The sequence below is a fragment of the Taudactylus pleione genome, unplaced genomic scaffold, assembly GCF_031769625.1.
Source record: "Taudactylus pleione unplaced genomic scaffold, aTauple2 ptg000683l, whole genome shotgun sequence".
Taxonomy (NCBI): Eukaryota; Metazoa; Chordata; class Amphibia; order Anura; family Myobatrachidae; genus Taudactylus; species Taudactylus pleione.
In genome coordinates this window covers 1221358-1242500 of record NW_028285085.1, presented here as the reverse complement: position 1 = coordinate 1242500, position 21143 = coordinate 1221358, and the positions used below count along the sequence as shown (strand labels likewise).

The 21143-nt window shown below is 47.7% G+C and overlaps 1 protein-coding gene across 1 annotated transcript in view; it reads right to left on the bottom strand.

The window, feature by feature from the left end:
* Window positions 1-21143, bottom strand: part of TMPRSS13 (transmembrane serine protease 13) — a 106274-nt gene that overhangs the window by 50067 nt on the left and 35064 nt on the right. Inside the window, exon 4 of the mRNA XM_088455994.1 lies at window positions 18435-18557. Within this exon, the coding sequence (XP_088312120.1) occupies window positions 18435-18557 (123 nt within the window). The remainder of the gene's footprint in view (window positions 1-18434; window positions 18558-21143) is intronic.

Sequence of the window (21143 nt, the reverse complement as noted above, 5' to 3'; positions counted from 1 at the left end):
AGCCAAGCCCTGCCCCCACTGCTAAGCCCCTCCCCTGCGATCACAACCCCCCTACGGCCCTTCCCCTCCCCCCTGTGACCCCCCCTCCCTTTATTACACTTATCTCCGGTGATCGGTGCTAGGGTGATGTCCTCCATGGCTCCGGTCAGCTGACATCCCATCCTGCACTAGGACCTGGTCAGCTAATGACCGGGTCACAGTGCAGGATGGGAGACCAGCTGACCAGAGGGAGGACATCACCGGAGCCCCGATATCCGGTACCTGGACTCTAGTAAAAAAAAATGTCTTACTAATTTTTTTGCTTTTACAGTGTATCAGCGTGTAGTCTGTTTAGACCACAAAACTGATCACTGGGGCCGGCTCCGGGCTCTGCTCTGCCTTTTAGAGCGGAGCAGGAGTCCGGTAACCGGGGAAGACCCTGGATAACGCCACCTCCAGGGCTTTCCCCGGTATTTTTTCTGAATTTATTTTTAGTAACTTTGGCCAGATCACATTTCCCATTACAATGATGGGAAATGCGATCTGCTTACTAAAAACAAGTGATAATTAGGGCTTGGAGTAGAATTTTATGAATTCTACTCCAATTGCCCTTTAGTAGCTTTAGGTGATACTAAAATAATGTGAAAAAGGTGTGAAAACACCATTTTTCACTTTATTTTTGTAAAAATAATGTTAATAAATAGAGCCCTAAGGCTTAGTACATCTCCCCCACAAACTCTACTCTACTGTAATCTAGATATTCCTGTTGTTTACATTTACCATTCTCTTATATATTGGGCCCTCTGTACAACATTTCTTATAGTTCATTTTCTACACTATTCTCGTTTTTTGTATTGCAAGTTCATGTAAATCCAGTTATATAACTGATGTATACAATGTATATGTATGACAGCTGTAACTCAGCAGAATTGGTTGCTATGGTTACTGTGACATCATACACCTATCCTGTGACATCACAGTGCTTCACCCTGTAACATTCTATCTACAGTTGCTGCAGTTTCCAGTTACTGGCCAGGAAGGAGAAAGGTAAGTCCTACATAGCAGGGTATGATGGAGGGGGGTAAGGAGAGTGCGGTCTATTAGAGTGAAAGGCAGGACCAGATAGATAGAATAGGGAATATATGTACAAGGACACATAATTAGGAGAAGTACAGGGAGAAATGACACATTTAGGCATATAAATGTATAATGTAGTATTAGAGAAGTGACACATACAGTACAGTGGCTGGAAGAACAGGGACTTGGGTCATGGAAGAGGAAAGACAGGAGGACTGTCCACATGAGACAGTAACAGAGGACAGTGCAGAGTGAGGAGGGCTGGCAGAGGGATCATTAGTAATACAATGGGCTGTGAGGAGGGACAGGATGATGGAGTGAGAGATAGTAACAGAGGACGGTGCAGAGTGAGGAGGGCTGGCAGAGGGATCATTAGTAAAACAATGGGCTGTGAGGAGGGACAGGATGATGGAGTGAGAGACAGTAACAGAGGACGGTGCAGAGTGAGAAGGGCTGGCAGAGGATCATTAGTAATACAATGGGCTGTGAGGAGGGACAGGATGATGGAGTGAGAGACAGTAACAGAGGACGGTGCAGAGTGAGGAGGGCTGGCAGAGGGATCATTAGTAATACAATGGGCTGTGAGGAGGGACAGGATGATGGAGTGAGAGACAGTAACAGAGGACAGTGCAGAGTGAGGAGGGCTGGCAGAGGGATCATTAGTAATACAATGGGCTGTGAGGAGGGACAGGATGATGGAGTGAGAGACAGTAACAGAGGACAGTGCAGAGAGGAGGGCTGGCAGAGGGATCATTAGTAATACAATTGGCTGTGAGGAGGGACAGGATGATGAGGTGAGAGACAGTAACAGAGGACGGTGCAGAGTGAGGAGGGCTGGCAGAGGGATCATTAGTAATACAATGGGCTGTGAGGAGGGACAGGATGATGGAGTGAGAGACAGTAACAGAGGACAGTGCAGAGTGAGGAGGGCTGGCAGAGGGATCATTAGTAATACAATGGGCTGTGAGGAGGGACAGGATGATGAGGTGAGAGACAGTAACAGGATGGTGCAGAGTGAGGAGGGCTGGCAGAGGGATCATTAGTAATACAATGGGCTGTGAGGAGGGACAGGATGATGAGGTGAGAGACAGTAACAGAGGACAGTGCAGAGTGAGGAGGGCTGGCAGAGGGATCATTAGTAATACAATGGGCTGTGAGGAGGGACAGGATGATGGAGTGAGAGACAGTAACAGGACAGTGCAGAGTGAGGAGAGCTGGCAGAGGGATCATTAGTAATACAATGGGCTGTGAGGAGGGACAGGATGATGGAGTGAGAGACAGTAACAGAGGACGGTGCAGAGTGAGGAGGGCTGGCAGAGGGATCATTAGTAATACAATGGACTGTGAGGAGGGACAGGATGATGAGGTGAGAGACAGTAACAGAGGACGGTGCAGAGTGAGGAGGGCTGGCAGAGGGATCATTAGTAATACAATGGGCTGTGAGGAGGGACAGGATGATGGAGTGAGAGACAGTAACAGAGGACGGTGCAGAGTGAGGAGGGCTGGCAGAGGGATCATTAGTAATACAATGGGCTGTGAGGAGGGACAGGATGATGGAGTGAGAGACAGTAACAGAGGACGGTGCAGAGTGAGGAGGGCTGGCAGAGGGATCATTAGTAATACAATGGGCTGTGAGGAGGGACAGGATGATGAGGTGAGAGACAGTAACAGAGGACGGTGCAGAGTGAGGAGGGCTGGCAGAGGATCATTAGTAATACAATGGGCTGTGAGGAGGGACAGGATGATGAGGTGAGAGACAGTAACAGAGGACGGTGCAGAGTGAGGAGAGCTGGCAGAGGGATCATTAGTAATACAATGGGCTGTGAGGAGGGACAGGATGATGAGGTGAAAGACAGTAACAGAGGACAGTACAGAGTGAGGAGGACTGGCAGAGGGATCATTAGTAATACAATGGGCTATGAGTGTTTTCCCACATGTAGGATGTCGGATGCTTCAGGAGCTGTGGCATAGTCAGAACGGCAGATGACTGGAGGGAGCCGCAGAATGGAGGAAGGCAGGATCTGCATTGTATTTTCTCACATGTAGGACATTGGATGGCAGACTGGAGGGAACCACGGAACGGAGAAAGGCAGGATTGGCATTGTCTTTTCCCACATGTAGGACATTGGACGGCAGACGACTGGACGAAACCACAGAACTGAGGAAGGCAGGATCTGCAGTGTGTTTTTTTCCCACATGTAGGATGTAGGACACTTCAGGAGCTGTGCCGTAGTCAGGATGGCAGATGACTGGAGGGAACCACGGAACGGAGGAAGGCAGGATCTGCATTGTCTTTTCCCACATGTAGGATGTTGGACGGCAGATGACTGGAGGGAACCATGGAACGGAGGACAGCAGGATCTGCAGTGTGTTGTTTTCCCACATGTAAGATGTAGGATGCTTCAGGAGCTGTGGCGTAGTCAGGATGGCAGATAACTGGAGGGAGCTGCGAAACTTAGGAAGGCAGATTCTGCACTGTCGTTTCCCACATGTAGGACGTCGGACAGTAGATGACTGGAGGGAGCCCCAGAACGGAGGAAGGCAGGATCTGCAGTGTGTTGTTTTCCCACATGTAGGCCGTCGGGCGCTTGAGGAGCAGTGGCGTAATAAGGACGGCAGATGACTGGAGGGAGCCGCGGAACAGAGGAAGGCAGGATCTTCTTTGTCTTTTCAAACATGTAGGCCGTCGGGCGCTTGAGGAGCAGTGGCGTAATAAGGACAGCAGATGACTGTAGGGAGCTGCAGAACAGAGGAAGGCAGGATCTGCAGTGTGTTGTTTTCCCACATGTAAGCCGTCGGGTGCTTGAGGAGCAGTGGCGTAATCAGGACGGCAGATGACTGAAGGGAGCCGCAGAACAGAGGAAGGCAGGATCTGCAGTGTGTTGTTTTCCCACATGTAAGTCGTCGGGCGCTTGAGGAGCAGTGGCGTAATCAGGACGGCAGATGACTGGAGGGAGCCGCGGAGCAGAGGAAGGCAGGTTCTTCTTTGTCTTTTCCCACATGTAGGACGTCGGACAGCAGATGACTGGAGGGAACCATGGAACGGAGGAATGCAGGATCTGCAATGTGTTGTTTTCCCACATGTAAGCCATCGGGCACTTGAGGAGCAGTAGCGTAATCAGGACGACAGATGACTGGAGGGAGCCGCGGAACAGAGGAAGGCAGGATCTTCTTTGTCTTTTCCCACATGTAGGACGCCGGACAGCAGATGACTGGAGGGAGCCACAGAACAGAGGAAGGCAGGATCTGCAGTGTGTTGCTTTCCCACATGTGGGATGTTGGACGCTTCAGGAGCAGTGGTGTAACCAGGACTGCGGATGACTGGGGGGAGCCGTGGAACGGAAGAAGGCAGGATCTGCAATGTATTGTTTTCCCACATGTAGGGTGTCGGACGGCAGACAACTGTAGGGAACTGCGGAATGGAGGAAGGAAGGATTTGCAGTCTGTTGTTTTCCCACATGTAGGATGTCAGACGCTTCAGTAGCAGTGGCGAAGTCAGAAAGGCAAATGACTGGAGTGAGCCACGGTGGAGGAAGGCAGGATCTGCAGTGTGTCTTTTCCCACATGTAGGACGTCAGACTCTTCCGGAGTGGTAGCGTAGTTAGGATGTTAGCCGCTTCTGGAGCAGTGGCACAGTGTGGACAGCAGATGGCTAGAGGGAGCCGCAGAGTGGAGGTAGGCCGGACTGGAGGATACATCTATGAGGTGAGTTAGCATACTTTTGTATGAGTGTATGTTTGTGGGGTGTGTGGAGAGTGGACAATACAAAATCAGCAGATGGGGACCAGCAAAGTATGGGACATACAAAAGTGGGTGTGGGGGCACAATTCAAAAACATAGAAATGGGGAAATGTACACTACAGGATATACAGATGAGGGGAGGGGAAGGGCACCATATAGGACATACATTATTTAGTGGTGGTGATATAGAACATAATGCAGATCAAACAGGTAAGGTTGGGAAAGCACAATGCAGGATATACAGATCGGGGGGAGAACAATACAGATTGGGGGCACAATATTGGACATACAGGTTAGTAAAACAAGACATACAGATCGGGGGCATGTAGGGGGTCTGATGGGCCTTATAAGGGGCACGTGGGAAACTCCTGGACCTGTGGAGGTGGCAAAGACACTCTTCTGGAGATAATGAAAGTACTGACCTTTATCTAACTGAACAAAGTACTGTATATCCAAATGAGGAAATATCACAAACTAATATAGGCTAACGTGTGTGATATAGAGGTGTAATAAGTGAATATGTTTCTATCTTTGTCTATGCAAATAATAAGTGTGAAATAGCCCTTTCCTGTTCCCTATCACACACAATTGCACCAGTACATTGTACTATTTTATCACATTTAACACCTAAACGTCAGCAATTTACTGTCTAGCTTTTATTTACTGGGCAACTTTCTTTTCAGAAGGTTCCACTTGTTACTATAAGAACGAAAACTTATTTATTTAGTCCACACATTAGGGGGAATAAAATAGGCCTTTTAGGTAAATTGTTCTTATTTTAGGCTTTTTCAATATTCTCAATAGTTGGAATGTCAGATTAACCTAATTATATAGGGCTCTATTTACTACAATCCGCATATTGAATGCGGATTGTAGTGTGATATTACCGAGTGAATTCGCATTGCGAATTCAGGTAATATCACAGGGATTTACTATAAATCCCTTGCAGGGACAGAGCTTGCGATAAAGCTCTGTCCCTGCGGATCCCATCCGCACTCTAGTCGCGGTATTTTCGGAAAAAATACCGCGACTAAGAGCCCGCGCATGCGCCGACCGACCACCGCTACTACCCCCCCACCGACGCTAAGCCCCGCCCCCCGCGATCGCCTCCAGGTGGCGTTATTATCACAGGGCTTCCCCCGGTATTTTTTTACAATTTATTTTTAGTAACTGTGGTCGGATCACATTTCCCATTACAATTATGGGAAATGCGATCTGCTTTACTAAAAATAAGTGATACTGGGGGTTGGAGTAGAATTTTACTAATTCTACTCCAATTGCCCTGTAATAAATACAGGTGAAACTAAAATAATGTGAAAAGGGTGTGAAAACACCCTTTTTCACTTTATTTTAGTAAAAATAATGTTAATAAATAGAGCCCATAGAGAGATTTTCCGTCCTCACAACGGCACTAAGGTTACAGTGTGTCACTCTGCTCATACACTAACAACGTCTTCTCCTCTTTCTCCCCTTGGTCTGCACAGAAGCTGCTGATCTTTGGTAAGTATTGTACCCCTCCCTGTACCTATTAGTACACCTCTTAGTGCCCAGAGGGAAGGGCGATCCTGAAGCCATGTTTCCCCCACAGGGGGTTTTCCTCTCCTGCGTGCTGAAGGATGACTCTTTGTGAGTCAGGAGGTTGCCCAAGTATGTGGCTATTATGCCATTATGATCACCCATCAGTCACCCATCAATCACATGCAGGAACAGGGGCTCTGATTGGATAACTCACATATATTTGTTGTTAAATATTCTGCATAATAAAATGTTTTATATTTTAACATATAATAAAAAAATATTTGATGTAATCATTGCTAGAGTCTCTATTCCTTACTGACTGCTACTGTCACAGGGTCCACAAATTATTACTGATATGACTGTTACTGTCCTGTCCTGCTGGTGCTGTATAGCAGCTAGATACAATCATATATTATATACAGCAGCCTTGGAGAGAGATAAGGTGGAGGAGTTGTCTAAAGCCACCAATCAGCTCCTAACTGTGATTTATCTAGCAGAAAATTTGAAATGACAGTTAGGAGCTGATTGGTTGATTACTACGCAACTTTATCTCTCTCCAAGGCTTGATACATCTCCCTGACATTGCTATGTCCCTCTTTCACTTAATTAGCAAGTTACATTTATTATTGACAATGTCTATGTCTTGGTAAATAGGGTACGAAATTCATAGTATAAATTATTAATAATAATAATAATGGGTATCCAGCTTCAGATAACTTTGCTTTATCATTGAAGCTTCTTCTATGCCAGACAGGGGAGGATTGGGAACTTAAAGTGGCCCTGAAAAAATATGAGAAGTGGCCTCATGTAGGTTAGAATTAGGGGTGAGCGGGTTCGGATTTCTGAAATCCGAACCCCCCCGAGCCCCCCCGATCCGAGTCCGATCCGAGTCAGGCTCGACTTTTCCCGCCTGACTCGGATCTGACATCGAGGCAAAACGTCATCATCCCGCCTTCCGAGTCTCGCGGGTTTTGGATCCTATATAAGGTACCCGCGTCGGCGCCATTTTCTCACTCGGCTGTGGACAGTGAAGAGGGAGGGTGGGAGTTAGTGCTGTGTAGTGTAGTGTAGTGTAGTGCTGCTGTTGTCCACTACTTCAAAGTCCATAGGGGCTGGCTGTGTTGTGCTGTGCTGCTGTTGTTAATAGGGGCTGTGTCCACTACTTCAAAGTCCATAGGGGCTGGCTGGACTGTGTTGTGCAGTCAGTTCTCCATAGGGGCTGTGTCCACTCCAAAGTCCTGTGCAGTGTCCCAGTCCTAAAGGGGTGCTGTAGTGTTGTCCAGGGGGTGCTCTGTCCATCAGGGGTGCTCCCCCCAAGTGCTAAAAAAATAATAAATTTTCTGTGTTTGTGAATTGTGTGCGCAGTAGCCGCACGTGCATCAACAAAGTAGTGCCAAGCGTGCGCCTGTGTCATAAGTAAAGGGCCGGCTGGCTTGACCGTTAAGGGTGCTGTAACCCCCGAAAGTACACTCCAGTCCAAACCAAAAAAAAAATTATTTTCTGTGTTTGTGAATTGTGTGCGCAGTAGCCGCACGTGCATCAACAAAGTAGTGCCAAGCGTGCGCCTGTGTCATAAGTAAAGGGCCGGCTGGCTTGACCGTTAAGGGTGCTGTAACCCCCGAAAGTACACTCCAGTCCAAACCAAAAAAAAAATTATTTTCTGTGTTTGTGAATTGTGTGCGCAGTAGCCGCACGTGCATCAACAAAGTAGTGCCAAGCGTGCGCCTGTGTCATAAGTAAAGGGCCGGCTGGCTTGACCGTTAAGGGTGCTGTAACCCCCGAAAGTACACTCCAGTCCAAACCTAAAAAAAAATTATTTTCTGTGTTTGTGAATTGTGTGCGCAGTAGCCGCACGTGCATCAACAAAGTAGTGCCAAGCGTGCGCCTGTGTCATAAGTAAAGGGCCGGCTGGCTTGACCGTTAAAGGGTGCTGTAACCCCCGAAAGTACACTCCAGTCCAAACCAAAAAAAAATTATTTTCTGTGTTTGTGAATTGTGTGCGCAGTAGCCGCACGTGCATCAACAAAGTAGTGCCAAGCGTGCGCCTGTGTCATAAGTAAAGGGCCGGCTGGCTTGACCGTTAAGGGTGCTGTAACCCCCGAAAGTACACTCCAGTCCAAACCTAAAAAAAAAATATTTTCTGTGTTTGTGAATTGTGTGCGCAGTAGCCGCACGTGCATCAACAAAGTAGTGCCAAGAGTGCCCCTGTGTCATAAGTAAAGGGCCGGCTGGCTTGACCGTTAAAGGGTGCTGTAACCCCCGAAAGTACACTCCAGTCCAAACCAAAAAAAAATTATTTTCTGTGTTTGTGAATTGTGTGCGCAGTAGCCGCACGTGCATCAACAAAGTAGTGCCAAGCGTGCGCCTGTGTCATAAGTAAAGGGCCGGCTGGCTTGACCGTTAAAGGGTGCTGTAACCCCTGAAAGTACACTCCAGTCCAAACCAAAAAAAAATTATTTTCTGTGTTTGTGAATTGTGTGCGCAGTAGCCGCACGTGCATCAACAAAGTAGTGTCAAGCGTTCGCCTGTGTCATAAGTAAAGGGCCGGCTGGCTTGACCGTTAAGGGTGCTGTAACCCCCGAAAGTACACTCCAGTCCAAACCAAAAAAAAAATTATTTTCTGTGTTTGTGAATTGTGTGCGCAGTAGCCGCACGTGCATCAACAAAGTAGTGCCAAGCGTGCGCCTGTGTCATAAGTAAAGGGCCGGCTGGCTTGACCGTTAAGGGTGCTGTAACCCCCGAAAGTACACTCCAGTCCAAACCAAAAAAAAAATTATTTTCTGTGTTTGTGAATTGTGTGCGCAGTAGCCGCACGTGCATCAACAAAGTAGTGCCAAGCGTGCGCCTGTGTCATAAGTAAAGGGCCGGCTGGCTTGACCGTTAAGGGTGCTGTAACCCCCAAAAGTACACTCCAGTCCAAACCTAAAAAAAAATTATTTTCTGTGTTTGTGAATTGTGTGCGCAGTAGCCGCACGTGCATCAACAAAGTAGTGCCAAGCGTGCGCCTGTGTCATAAGTAAAGGGCCGGCTGGCTTGACCGTTAAAGGGTGCTGTAACCCCCGAAAGTACACTCCAGTCCAAACCAAAAAAAAATTATTTTCTGTGTTTGTGAATTGTGTGCGCAGTAGCCGCACGTGCATCAACAAAGTAGTGCCAAGCGTGCACCTGTGTCATAAGTAAAGGGCCGGCTGGCTTGACCGTTAAGGGTGCTGTAACCCCCGAAAGTACACTCCAGTCCAAACCTAAAAAAAAATTATTTTCTGTGTTTGTGAATTGTGTGCGCAGTAGCCGCACGTGCATCAACAAAGTAGTGCCAAGAGTGCCCCTGTGTCATAAGTAAAGGGCCGGCTGGCTTGACCGTTAAAGGGTGCTGTAACCCCCGAAAGTACACTCCAGTCCAAACCAAAAAAAAATTATTTTCTGTGTTTGTGAATTGTGTGCGCAGTAGCCGCACGTGCATCAACAAAGTAGTGCCAAGCGTGCGCCTGTGTCATAAGTAAAGGGCCGGCTGGCTTGACCGTTAAAGGGTGCTGTAACCCCTGAAAGTACACTCCAGTCCAAACCAAAAAAAAATTATTTTCTGTGTTTGTGAATTGTGTGCGCAGTAGCCGCACGTGCATCAACAAAGTAGTGTCAAGCGTGCGCCTGTGTCATAAGTAAAGGGCCGGCTGGCTTGACCGTTAAGGGTGCTGTAACCCCCGAAAGTACACTCCAGTCCAAACCTAAAAAAAAATTATTTTCTGTGTTTGTGAATTGTGTGCGCAGTAGCCGCACGTGCATCAACAAAGTAGTGCCAAGCGTGCGCCTGTGTCATAAGTAAAGGGCCGGCTGGCTTGACCGTTAAGGGTGCTGTAACCCCCGAAAGTACACTCCAGTCCAAACCAAAAAAAAAATTATTTTCTGTGTTTGTGAATTGTGTGCGCAGTAGCCGCACGTGCATCAACAAAGTAGTGCCAAGCGTGCGCCTGTGTCATAAGTAAAGGGCCGGCTGGCTTGACCGTTAAGGGTGCTGTAACCCCCGAAAGTACACTCCAGTCCAAACCAAAAAAAAAATTATTTTCTGTGTTTGTGAATTGTGTGCGCAGTAGCCGCACGTGCATCAACAAAGTAGTGCCAAGCGTGCGCCTGTGTCATAAGTAAAGGGCCGGCTGGCTTGACCGTTAAGGGTGCTGTAACCCCCGAAAGTACACTCCAGTCCAAACCAAAAAAAAAATTATTTTCTGTGTTTGTGAATTGTGTGCGCAGTAGCCGCACGTGCATCAACAAAGTAGTGCCAAGCGTGCGCCTGTGTCATAAGTAAAGGGCCGGCTGGCTTGACCGTTAAGGGTGCTGTAACCCCCGAAAGTACACTCCAGTCCAAACCTAAAAAAAAATTATTTTCTGTGTTTGTGAATTGTGTGCGCAGTAGCCGCACGTGCATCAACAAAGTAGTGCCAAGCGTGCGCCTGTGTCATAAGTAAAGGGCCGGCTGGCTTGACCGTTAAAGGGTGCTGTAACCCCCGAAAGTACACTCCAGTCCAAACCAAAAAAAAATTATTTTCTGTGTTTGTGAATTGTGTGCGCAGTAGCCGCACGTGCATCAACAAAGTAGTGCCAAGCGTGCGCCTGTGTCATAAGTAAAGGGCCGGCTGGCTTGACCGTTAAGGGTGCTGTAACCCCCGAAAGTACACTCCAGTCCAAACCTAAAAAAAAAATATTTTCTGTGTTTGTGAATTGTGTGCGCAGTAGCCGCACGTGCATCAACAAAGTAGTGCCAAGAGTGCCCCTGTGTCATAAGTAAAGGGCCGGCTGGCTTGACCGTTAAAGGGTGCTGTAACCCCCGAAAGTACACTCCAGTCCAAACCAAAAAAAAATTATTTTCTGTGTTTGTGAATTGTGTGCGCAGTAGCCGCACGTGCATCAACAAAGTAGTGCCAAGCGTGCGCCTGTGTCATAAGTAAAGGGCCGGCTGGCTTGACCGTTAAAGGGTGCTGTAACCCCTGAAAGTACACTCCAGTCCAAACCAAAAAAAAATTATTTTCTGTGTTTGTGAATTGTGTGCGCAGTAGCCGCACGTGCATCAACAAAGTAGTGTCAAGCGTGCGCCTGTGTCATAAGTAAAGGGCCGGCTGGCTTGACCGTTAAGGGTGCTGTAACCCCCGAAAGTACACTCCAGTCCAAACCTAAAAAAAAATTATTTTCTGTGTTTGTGAATTGTGTGCGCAGTAGCCGCACGTGCATCAACAAAGTAGTGCCAAGCGTGCGCCTGTGTCATAAGTAAAGGGCCGGCTGGCTTGACCGTTAAGGGTGCTGTAACCCCCGAAAGTACACTCCAGTCCAAACCAAAAAAAAAATTATTTTCTGTGTTTGTGAATTGTGTGCGCAGTAGCCGCACGTGCATCAACAAAGTAGTGCCAAGCGTGCGCCTGTGTCATAAGTAAAGGGCCGGCTGGCTTGACCGTTAAAGGGTGCTGTAACCCCCGAAAGTACACTCCAGTCCAAACCAAAAAAAAATTATTTTCTGTGTTTGTGAATTGTGTGCGCAGTAGCCGCACGTGCATCAACAAAGTAGTGCCAAGCGTGCGCCTGTGTCATAAGTAAAGGGCCGGCTGGCTTGACCGTTAAGGGTGCTGTAACCCCCGAAAGTACACTCCAGTCCAAACCAAAAAAAAAATTATTTTCTGTGTTTGTGAATTGTGTGCGCAGTAGCCGCACGTGCATCAACAAAGTAGTGCCAAGCGTGCGCCTGTGTCATAAGTAAAGGGCCGGCTGGCTTGACCGTTAAGGGTGCTGTAACCCCCGAAAGTACACTCCAGTCCAAACCTAAAAAAAAATTATTTTCTGTGTTTGTGAATTGTGTGCGCAGTAGCCGCACGTGCATCAACAAAGTAGTGCCAAGCGTGCGCCTGTGTCATAAGTAAAGGGCCGGCTGGCTTGACCGTTAAAGGGTGCTGTAACCCCCGAAAGTACACTCCAGTCCAAACCAAAAAAAAATTATTTTCTGTGTTTGTGAATTGTGTGCGCAGTAGCCGCACGTGCATCAACAAAGTAGTGCCAAGCGTGCGCCTGTGTCATAAGTAAAGGGCCGGCTGGCTTGACCGTTAAGGGTGCTGTAACCCCCGAAAGTACACTCCAGTCCAAACCAAAAAAAAATTATTTTCTGTGTTTGTGAATTGTGTGCGCAGTAGCCGCACGTGCATCAACAAAGTAGTGCCAAGCGTGCGCCTGTGTCATAAGTAAAGGGCCGGCTGGCTTGACCGTTAAAGGGTGCTGTAACCCCCAAAGTACACTCCAGTCCAAACCAAAAAAAAATTATTTTCTGTGTTTGTGAATTGTGTGCGCAGTAGCCGCACGTGCATCAACAAAGTAGTGCCAAGAGTGCGCCTGTGTCATAAGTAAAGGGCCGGCTGGCTTGACCGTTAAAGGGTGCTGTAACCCACAAAGTACACTCCAGTCCGAACCAAAAAAAAATTTATTTTCTGTGTTTAGCCGCACGTATATATCAAATCGATATAACATAAATGGAGGACCAAACTTTCTCCGATAAAAATAAAATAGAGAAAGATCAAGAACCACTTCCTCCTAGTGCTGAAGCTGCTGCCACTAGTCATGACATAGACGATAACATGCCATCAACGTCGTCTGCCAAGGCCGATGCCCAATGTCATAGTAGAGGGCACATACAATCCCAAATGGCAAAGTTCAGGAAAATGACCTTGAAAAAGACATTTAAATCAGCTGAAGAGAAACGTAAACTTGCCAATATGCCATTTACGACACGGAGTGGCAAGGAACGGCTAAGGTCGATCCCTAGTATGTTCATGACTAGTGGTTCAGCTTCACATGACGATGGAAGCACTCCTCCCACTAAAAAAATCAAAAGAGTTAAGCTGGCAAAAGCACAGCGAAGAACTGTGCTTTCTAAGAAGATATCACAAATCCCCAAAGAGAGTCCAAGTGTGGTGGTGGTTGCGATGCCTGACCTTCCCAGCACTGGACGGGAAGAGGTGGCTCTTTCCACCATTTGCACGCCCCCTGCAAGTGCTGAAAGGAGCACCCACAGTCCACTTGCTGATATGCAAATTGAAGATGTCACTGTTGAAGTACAACAGGATGAGGATACTGGTGTAGCTGGCGCTGAGGAGGAAGTTGGCGAGGAGGATTCTGATGGTGATGTGGTTTGTTTAAATCAGGCTCCGGGGGAGACAGTTGTTGTCCGTGGGATGAAAAAGCCCATCACGGTCATGCCTGGGCAGAAGACCAAACATTCCACCTCTTTGGTCTGGCAATATTTCTATCCAAATCCGGACAACAACTGTCTTGCCATATGTACCATATGTAAAGGTGAAATAAGTAGGGGTAGGGACGTCAACCACCTAGGAACATCCTCCCTTATACGGCACCTGCAGCGCGTTCATAAAAAGTTACTGTCAAGTTCAGAAACTTTGGCTCAGACCGTAAGCAGTCCAGGGACACCTAAATCCCGTTGTCCTGTTGTATCCAAGCGCCTGCAAACCACACCGTCAACTCCCTCCTCGTCAATTTCCTCCTTAGTCAGGATCGGAAGTAGTCCTGCAGGCCATATCACTGGCATGACTGACTCTCCTATCCGGGATTCCTCCGGAGGATCCTGCATTGCTACGCCTACTGCTGCCGCTGCTGCTGTTGCTGCTGCTGCTGGGAGTCGTTCATCATCCCAGAGAGGAAGTAGGAACACCACTACTTTTACTAAACAATTGACCCTCCAACAGTCCTTAGCGAGGAGGATGAAGTACGACAGCAGTCATCCTGAAGCAAAACGTATAACTGAGGCCTTGACTGCTATGTTGGTGTTAGACGTGCGTCCGGTATCCGCCATTAGTGCAGTGGGATTTAGACAATTGATGGAGGTAGTGTGTCCCCGGTTCCAAATCCCGTCTAGATTCCACTTCACTAGGCAGGCGATACTGAGACTGTACAGAAACGTCAGAAAAAGTGTCCTCAGTGTCCTGAAAAATGCCGTTGTACACAATGTCCACTTAACCACGGACATGTGGACAAGTGGAACAGGGCAGACTAAGGACTATATGACTGTGACAGCCCACTGGGTAGATGTATCACCTTACGCAGCAACAGCAGCAGCGTCACCAGTAGCAGCATCTCAGAAACGCCAGCTCGTTACAAGGCAGGCTACGCTGTGTATCACCGGTTTCAGTAAGAGGCACACCGCCGACAACCTCTTAGAGAAACTGAGGGAAATCATCGCCCAGTGGCTTACCCCACTTAGACTCTCCTGGGGATTTGTGATATCTGACAACGCCACCAATATTGTGCGGGCATTACATCTGGGCAAATTCCAGCACGTCCCATGTTTTGCTCACACAATAAACTTGGTGGTGCAGAATTTTCTGAAAAGCGACAGGGGCGTGCAGGAGACGCTTTGGGTGGCCCGAAAAATTTCTGGCCACTTTCGCCATTCAGCGACTGCGTGCCGAAGACTGGAGCGCCAGCAAACACTCTTGAACCTGCCCCGCCATCACCTGAAGCAAGAGGTTGTGACGCGGTGGAACTCAACCCTCTATATGCTTCAGAGGATGGAGGAGCAGCAAAAGGCCATACAAGCCTATACATCCACCTATGACATAGGCAAAGGAGGGGGTATGCACCTGACTCAAGCGCAGTGGAGAATGATTTCCGTGTTGTGCAAGGTTCTTCAGCCCTTCGAACTTGCCACACGTGAAGTCAGTTCAGACACTGCCAGCTTGAGTCAGGTCATTCCCCTCATCAGGCTTTTGCAGAAGCAGCTGGAGAAAGTGAAGGAGGAGCTAAGACGGAGCGATTCCGCTCGGCATGTGGGACTTGTGGATGAAGCCCTTCATTCGCTTTGCCAGGATTCCAGGGTGGTCAATCTGTTGAAATCAGACCACTACATTTTGGCCACCGTGCTCGATCCTAGGTTTAAAGCCTATGTGGTGTCTCTCTTTCCGGCCGACACAAGCCTGCAGAGGTGCAAAGACCTGCTGGTGAACACACTGTCAGCTGAAGCGGAACGTGACACGTCAACGGCTCCTTCTTCATTTTCTCCCGCAACTGGGGCTGCCAGGAAAAAACTTAGGTATCCTAAGCAACCCGCTGGCGGTGATGCAGGGCAGGCAGGACCAAGTTTGGACATCTGGTCCGGACTGAAGGACCTGGCAACAATTTCTGACATGTCTACTGTCACTGCATATGATACTGTCACCATTGACAGAATGGTGGAGGATTACATCGGTGACAGCATCCAAGTAGGCATGTCAGACAGTCCATACCTGTACTGGCAGGAAAAAGAGGCAATTTGGAGGCCCCTGTACAAACTGGCTCTATTTTACCTGAGTTGCCCCCCCTCCAGTGTGTACTCCGAAAGAGTGTTTAGTGCAGCCGGGAACCTTGTCAGCGAAAGGCGTAGGAGGTTGCTTCCACAGAATGTGGAGAAGATGATGTTCATCAAAATGAATTATCAGCTCTTCCAGGGAGACCAGCCTCCAGAAGGTACAGAGGGACCTGTGGTGGTGGATTCAAGTGGGGACGAGTTAATACTTTGTGAGGATGAGGATGTACACACTGAAGAGGGTGAGGAATCGGTGGATGAGGAGGATGAGGATGATATCTTGCCTCCGTAGAGCCAGTTTGTGCAGGGACACATTAATTGCCAGCTTGTTTTGTGGGGGCCCAAACGAACCAATCATTTCAGCCACAGTTGTGTGGCAGACCCTGGCGCTGAAATGATTGATTTGTTAAAGTGTGCATGTCCTGTTTATACAACATAAGGGTGGGTGGGAGGGCCCAAGGACAGTTCCATCTTGCACCTCTTTTTTTCTTTGCATTATGTACAGTTTGGGGCCTAGTTTTTCTAACTGCCATCCTGCCTGCCACTGCAGTGTCACTCCTAGATGGGTCACGTGTTTGTGCCGCCCACTCGTGTCGCTTAGCATAGTCATCCAGCTACCTCGGTGCAACCTTTTGGACATAAAAACACTATTGTGAGGTGTGAGGTGTTCAGAATAGACTGGAAATGAGTGGAAATTAAGGTTATTGAGGTTAATAATAGCATAGGAGCAGAAAAACCTACAAATTCTGTGATTTTAGCTGTTTTTATGCTTTTTTTCAAAAAAATACAGATCCAAAACACAAAACCCAGAACCCAAAACACGGAAGGGTGGTTTTGGCAAAACCAATCCAGATCCAAAACACGAAGAAAGATCCAGATCCAAAACCAAAACACAAAACACGAAAAGTGGCCGGTGCACACCCCTAGTTAGAATACATCAGCTATAATCCGGGCCCAACACAAAATCACCAAAGACAGCTGCTAGACATACTGTAGGTCACTAATTCAGTGCTTAGCAGAATGTCCATTTACTCTCTAAGTGATTGTAAAATAAGACATGATGTAAGGGAGAGGAAAGCGTGTTGTCCTATATCACCATAGGTTACATATTTAGGTGCCCTCTTCCATGATGAAGTCTTTGCATTATACTATATATTCATGTTATGGTTATTAGCCTTCTCCCATTCTGGTTAAATGTTATCCCCCTGTGGTGAGAATAGCCTGGTAACCTGGGCATGTGTAATACAGACAATGTAATTCCCTCTGCGCCATCTGCACCTGGATGAGAACATAGAAATAAGAGTGTGATGTGTCCCTATTACCTTGTGCTCACTCCCAGGCCTCTTACACCACACTTTATGGGCCTGACCCAGAGGCGCAGGCACTGACGATGTTCACGTAGATCAGTCATTATTTGCAACTGCGCAAACAGTTGCAGGAGACTTCTATGGCCCATGTGTTACACAGAGTCTACGCACATATACTGTATGTTGTTGTGATTGGGACAGACGGAATTGGAAATGGCAAAGTGATGGGCATTCCTGGGCGGTGACTGGGAGGTGGCTAGAAGGGAATGCAGAAGAATTCGGACTCATGGGCATGTTATGGCAGCATTGTGGGTGTGTTATGGCAGCATTGTGGGCGTGTTACGGCAGCATTGTGGGTGTGTTATGGCAGCATTGTGGGCGTGTTATGGCAGCATTGTGGGCATGTTATGGCAGCATTGTGGGCGTGTTATGGCAGCATTGTGGGCGTGTTATGGCAGCATTGTGGGCGTGTTATGGCAGGATTGTGGGCATGTTATGGCAGCATTGTGGGCATGTTATGGCAGCATTGTGGGCGTGTTATGGCAGCATTGTGGGCATGTTATGGCAGCATTGTGGGCGTGTCAGTGACAGCGGCTGCTTTCCCAAATCCACAGCCACAGTCAGACGGAGAATGTGCACCTGACATAGGGCTGGCGCAGGTGTTGATGGTGAATGCGATGGTGGCGTCTAAAGAATCACCGGTGGTATTACAGCGTGCAGAGACGCTGCTAGTGGGTGTGTCAGTCCTTGCACACTCAGACGCAGGATACTACACCAGGGGACGGCTGATACCAGCATTTGTATAGTATAGCAGCTGTGATAGGCTGTGTGTATGGTTGGGAATTTAGAATACAAACCCCACTGGGACAAGGACTGAATAATACATATTCTCTGTACAGCTCTGCATAATATGATAATAATAATAATAATAATAATAATAATAGTAATCTATAGCTATATTTATTTCCTTTAGTACATTGGAAGGCTATGGGATGTAATTATGATAGGGATGATAGGCCCTAAATCCACTGAAAACAGGTGTTTTAGCAAAAGAAAGGACCTCTCCCTATTTAAAAATCCCTCGGCTAGTGATAGCTACAGATTGCTGGTTAGCAACGGTTACCGCCGGCAATAACATCCCCGTGGCCTGCGGAACCTATTTAAGAAGGATTTCTGCGCGACATGTTCTCCTGCCATCCTCTTATCGCTATCATCCTTCTCATAATGGCTACAGCTGAGGATCGGAAGAGGAAAAAAATCACATAAGCTCTCATGAGCATGTGCTTCTTCTCCCCCTACTCATACCGTCATCTACTCCACACTCCCCACAAGGGCACCTAACACTTGGTTGCTGACGCCCTGCTGCTTTTCAGTGTTATGATCGCTATTGTAGCAGTGTTTATAAACCATGTCCTTTATGTACTTGGTGAGGCGCTGCGGAACCATTGTGGCGCCATATAGATAAAGGATAATAATAATAATTTTACCACATCCAGCCTCATCGCCTCCTTTAGAACACTCAGCCACTCCATTGCACAGCGTCCGGTTGGGGAAACACTGTTCTCGTGGGATGTTGTTGGTTGGAGATCCATTAAACACATTTAATTTGTCTGAGACAGAGAAAAAGGACATAGATGTGACTGAGCAGAGGTGCAGTAAGACAGAGAATCACCGACAATTATCTACTAAAGGGATTGTACAGAGCAACTAAATCTGTATTGTCTGTACTGCAACAAGCGCTGGAGCAAGCGTCTAACTGGTAGTTTCCTTGCTAATGACAGTATCACTCCGGCAGAATATGTGGGGAGAGAAGTAATTACTATGTGGACAATGGGAATCAGTGTGTTATATATTTCCCATAGATACACTAAGATAGCTTAGAATGAATGAAATGAATATATGGAAAATATACCTTTATATCTGGGATAGTGATGTCACTTCTGTCATGTGACTCATTTTTAAAGTCTTCCCTGGTAGAATGAAGAGCTCCATGAACAGATCTGGTTATCAGGATCAGCACATAGAGTACATGCATCTTTCTTAGGGGTCTATGTACTAAGTCTTGGAGAGAGATAAAGTGGACGGAGATAAAGTCCCAACCAATCAGCTCCTGCTACTTTACAGGCTGTGTTTGAAAAATGACAGGAGCTGATTGGTTGGTCCTTTTTCTCCTTCCACTTTCTCTCTCTCCAAGGCTTAGTACATAGGGGTTATCTCAGCAGCGATCGCAATTGCAACTACGTGCGCAGATCGAGCGATTGTTAGCCATTTTTCATGCATATGCACCACACTGCAATTACGCACGCAGATAACAATTCATCACAGAGTGAGTGACAGGCCGTGAGCGTTTGGGGGTGGTGACAGGGAAGTGGTGCATAAACGCAGGCGTTCTTGTCCGTTACATGGGCGTGCATAAATTAGCCACTGTGATTGCATACGCAGCTTGAGAGCCCTCTGCGTGCGACGAGACTTGCAATTTCTGCGACTGATCAGACCTGCTGTGATTGTGCGTGACGGGCCGATGTGCTTCGATGGTACAGATGTATACGCAGGACTGCAAGGTATTACAGATGTGAGAAAGCAGCAGTGGGCGTCTCTATGCTGGCTGAGCCGTGTCAGGCATTAGCATATTTTCGCAGCTGCATTGCATGCAATTACGCAGATGCGATCGCAATTGCGATTCGTGCTGAATCCGGCCCATAGACACCCTGGTTTCAAACTCATGCTTGTGCACTTTATAGAATAATGTGCCCATACATGCCTACTCTCCCAGGAGTCGCGGGAGGCTCACGATTTTTTGGGTAACCCCCCGCACCCCCGAAAGAGTAGTCATATCTCCCGCATCTCGCCCACTTCCTAGTGAAGTGGGCAGGATGGGGAGATTTTAGGACAGATTTGCGGGTCCGTATGCAGGGGGTGGAGCTAAGCAACGAGAATCGCGTCATTTAGCCCCCCCTCGTGGACCCGCAAACTGCGGGCTTTCCAGCAAAAGGGCGGGACCAAATGGCAGCTGTAGCCTGGCCCCGCCCCCTGAAGTCGAGATTACTGGGCTGCTCCCGGAAAAGGTTCATTAAAAGTCGGCAAGTATGCATGTGCCCCTTTCTGTAAATGAAGGTGGATATTGGAAACGAACGATAGCACTGTGCTTTTATATGGCCAAAGAACTCTGTGGGAATCAAAAATATCCTTATATTAGAGATCCATTGGGTCACTAATGATGAGCTGAAAAAGTTTTTGAGTCATTTCATGGATTTTCATGTGATGATTAATTATTATAGACAGAAACCATTCTAGCAGAGGATGGTGAATGATAATGGGTATGACAAATTATGCAATGTATACAGTTGAAATCCTTTCTATATATATATTTGCCATACCTTCAAGGGACATGCAAGGGATATATTCAATATGCTATAACTAGATAAGCTTTAAAATAAAGTGATGCCAGCTTTGGACATACAGTTGGTTATTTGGGAGTGAAGTCACAAGACCAGCAAACGTAGGTCTATTCAATATAGAAGACAGCTGCAAAGGTTCCTAAACAGGGAAATCACTTTCATAAGTCCTTGGAAATGTCATCAGTCCATTTTATCACTAATAAATAATGAAAGTTGGTTGGGGAGATGTCTTTGATGTAGTCTATTGCAATTGTGGTGTCAAATTAATGTAAACATTCTGAAAAAAGATCATCTATAGTAGGGGCATCAGTCACTCCAGCTGCTAGAGAACTACACATCCCAGCAAGCCCTGCCACAGTTTTGCTGTTAGGGTACAGTAAAGCTGTGACAGGGCATGCTGGGATGTGTAGATCTGGAGTGCTGGATGTTACCTTTCCCTGATCTATGGCCCTCATTCAGAGCCGTACGCTCTGAGCAGAGCCGACGCTCTGAATGAGGGCCGCCCTCCATAATTATGGAGCGTCCTCCTGGACGCTCGTATAGCTGTGGGTCACCACCCACAGCCTATACGAGCGTGCAGTTTGATGGCCGCGATGGTCGTGACCATCGCGACCATCGAAACTGCGAGCCGGAGCCTGCGGTTGAGGTTTTCAACCGCAAGGCCCGGAGTGATTTTGGCTCTATCAGAGCCAAAATCACTCCCACTGACATCACTAGTGATGTCAGTGGGCCGGCTTCTGACGGTAGGCGTTCCCTTGGGAACGCCCCCGTCAGGGAGGCACGCCCCCGGCGCGCCCA